We start from the raw sequence: 2,080 nt of genomic DNA, 5'->3' as shown, positions 1-2,080 counted from the left end.
CCAGAGTAAGGTTTGAGTGCACCCGGAGTAGTGTAAACATAAGGTCAAAGTAAAGAGGGTGAAAACCTGGTGTAGAGTGAGAGTACAACCCAAAGAAAAAGGTGAGCAAACCAGGAGTAAAGTGTGAGTAAAACTGACCCACTTGTGTTTTACTCACACTTTGCACTAATATTATACTTTTCTCTTGCTTTTACTCACCCTTTACTCCAGTTTAGCTTGTTCCATCATGCTTCCTCACTTTAATCTGGGTTTACTCACACTTCACTCTGTGTTTTTGTACAGTTAATGAATAGACCGATGTTACGGTGTAGCAGTGTACAATTAACAAATATTCAGATGTTAAGGTATAACAGAGAGCTTGGCTGTGATGTTATTACACCAAAGCAGGAAACAGAAATGATCGGTACACTCACCCGTAACCTGGGCTCGGTGGGAAACTCCGGTGGAGTAAAACATGGTGAAAAGAATAAAGCTTGAATAACTCTTGAGTGGAGGAAGTAAACTGTGAGTAAAACATGTGGGTGTGAGTAAAACCTGAATAAAAGTGAGAGTAAACATGCAGAAAAGTATGAGTAAACCTGGAATAACGTGTGAGTAAAACCTGGAAAAAGTGTGACTACTCCCGGAGTAGAGTGTAAGTACATCTGGAGTAAAGTGTGAGTAAACGTGTAATAATGTGTGAGTAAACCCAGTATAAAGAGTTGGTAAACATGGGCTAAAGTGTGAGTAAATCCCTGTGAGTGGTCTGAGTAAACCCAAAGGAAAGTATGAGTAAACCCAGAGTAAATAATGTGTAAGCCTGGTGGAAAGTCTAAGTTAACCCAGAGTGAAGTGTAAGTAAACCCAGAGTAAAGTCTGAGCAAACCCTGAGATAGCTTGCTTTCAGGATAGGCTTTTTTTTTTTTTTTCCCCAGCCAGCAACAGCTCTGCACTTGTGCTGGAAGGCTGGCAGCTTGCAGGCAGGCTGCTGAGTGAGCATGGCGGGGCTGGCACTGCCCACTCTTAGCCTCGACACTTGATCCATGCTGATAAGCTTTCAATAGCCTCAGGGGAGGCTCGCTTCCGGCCACAGAGCACAGCGGGTTGTTGCTGTGTGGGAGTGAACCTGGAATAAGCTGTGAACAAACTTGGAGTAAAGAGTGAGGTAACCCAAAGTATAATGTGAGAAAACCTGGAGAAATGTGCTCACAAACCCTGATTAAAGTCTGTGTAAACACGGTCAGTAAAACCCAGAGTATGGGCAAACCTGAGTAGGCTGTGGGTGCACCCAGCGTGTGAATAAAACCTGGAGTAGCATGTGTGTAGAACCTGGATTAAAGAGAGGGAAAACCTCGAGTAAAGTGTTCACAAACCCTGAGTAAAGTGTGAGTAAATTCTGCAGTAAAGTGTAAAAAAACCTAGATGTGTAGACTTTATAAAACAGAGAGTAGTGAGTGAGGAAAACCCACAGAAAAGTAAGAGAAAACTCAATGTGAATTGAGAGTGAGAGAAACACGCTCAGGATAAAAAATGGTAATCAGGCCAAGATCTCTGTGAAGGGCATTTTATTCATTATTGCAATAATGGGCACACATCCCCCACTGACAAGGGAGAAATTGGACAGCTAGTCAGTGAAATCCTTTCTGTTATATACCCTGGATCCGACAGAGGCAAAGCTTCTCCTGGCTCTCTTTGGTTGAGCATCTCAGGCTCACAATCTTCTGACGCTGGTGCTACCTTACATTTCCATGCCATGTCTGATACCAACCCTTTGTTTTTTGTTATGTTCTGTACTTTTATGGCAATAGGAGGACAATGTTATCAAAAATCAGTGCACTCCTTCTGGCCTGTTCCAGACTCTTCCCTACCCTATATAATTTTCTTACCTCGTGCCTGTGCCAATTGTACCCAGGTTGGAATGCCCCAGTCTCAACCTCACTCTCTTCAGCAGCTTTTGTTGCGACTGGAAATTTCCACTGCAAAAACACAATCTACCTCTCACAGGGTTTTACCCAGACTTTACTCCATGTTTACACACACTTCACATTGTGTTGACGCACACTTCATTCTAGGTGTACTTGCCCTCTACTCTGTGTGTACT

General features: G+C 43.1%; 1 protein-coding gene across 1 annotated transcript in view; it reads right to left on the bottom strand.

The window, feature by feature from the left end:
• Positions 1 to 332: 332 nt before the first annotated feature.
• Positions 333 to 2,080, bottom strand: part of LOC100548320 (olfactory receptor 14J1-like) — a 4,746-nt gene continuing 2,998 nt past the window's right edge. The window contains exon 2 of the mRNA XM_031557496.1: positions 333 to 357. Coding sequence (XP_031413356.1) covers positions 333 to 357 — 25 coding nt within the window. The remainder of the gene's footprint in view (positions 358 to 2,080) is intronic.

The sequence above is a fragment of the Meleagris gallopavo genome (assembly GCF_000146605.3).
Source record: "Meleagris gallopavo isolate NT-WF06-2002-E0010 breed Aviagen turkey brand Nicholas breeding stock chromosome 22 unlocalized genomic scaffold, Turkey_5.1 Chr22_random_7180001957830, whole genome shotgun sequence".
Lineage (NCBI taxonomy): Eukaryota > Metazoa > Chordata > Aves > Galliformes > Phasianidae > Meleagris > Meleagris gallopavo.
Note: the sequence above shows the minus strand (reverse complement) of the source record. Positions and strands in the feature narration are given on the sequence as shown.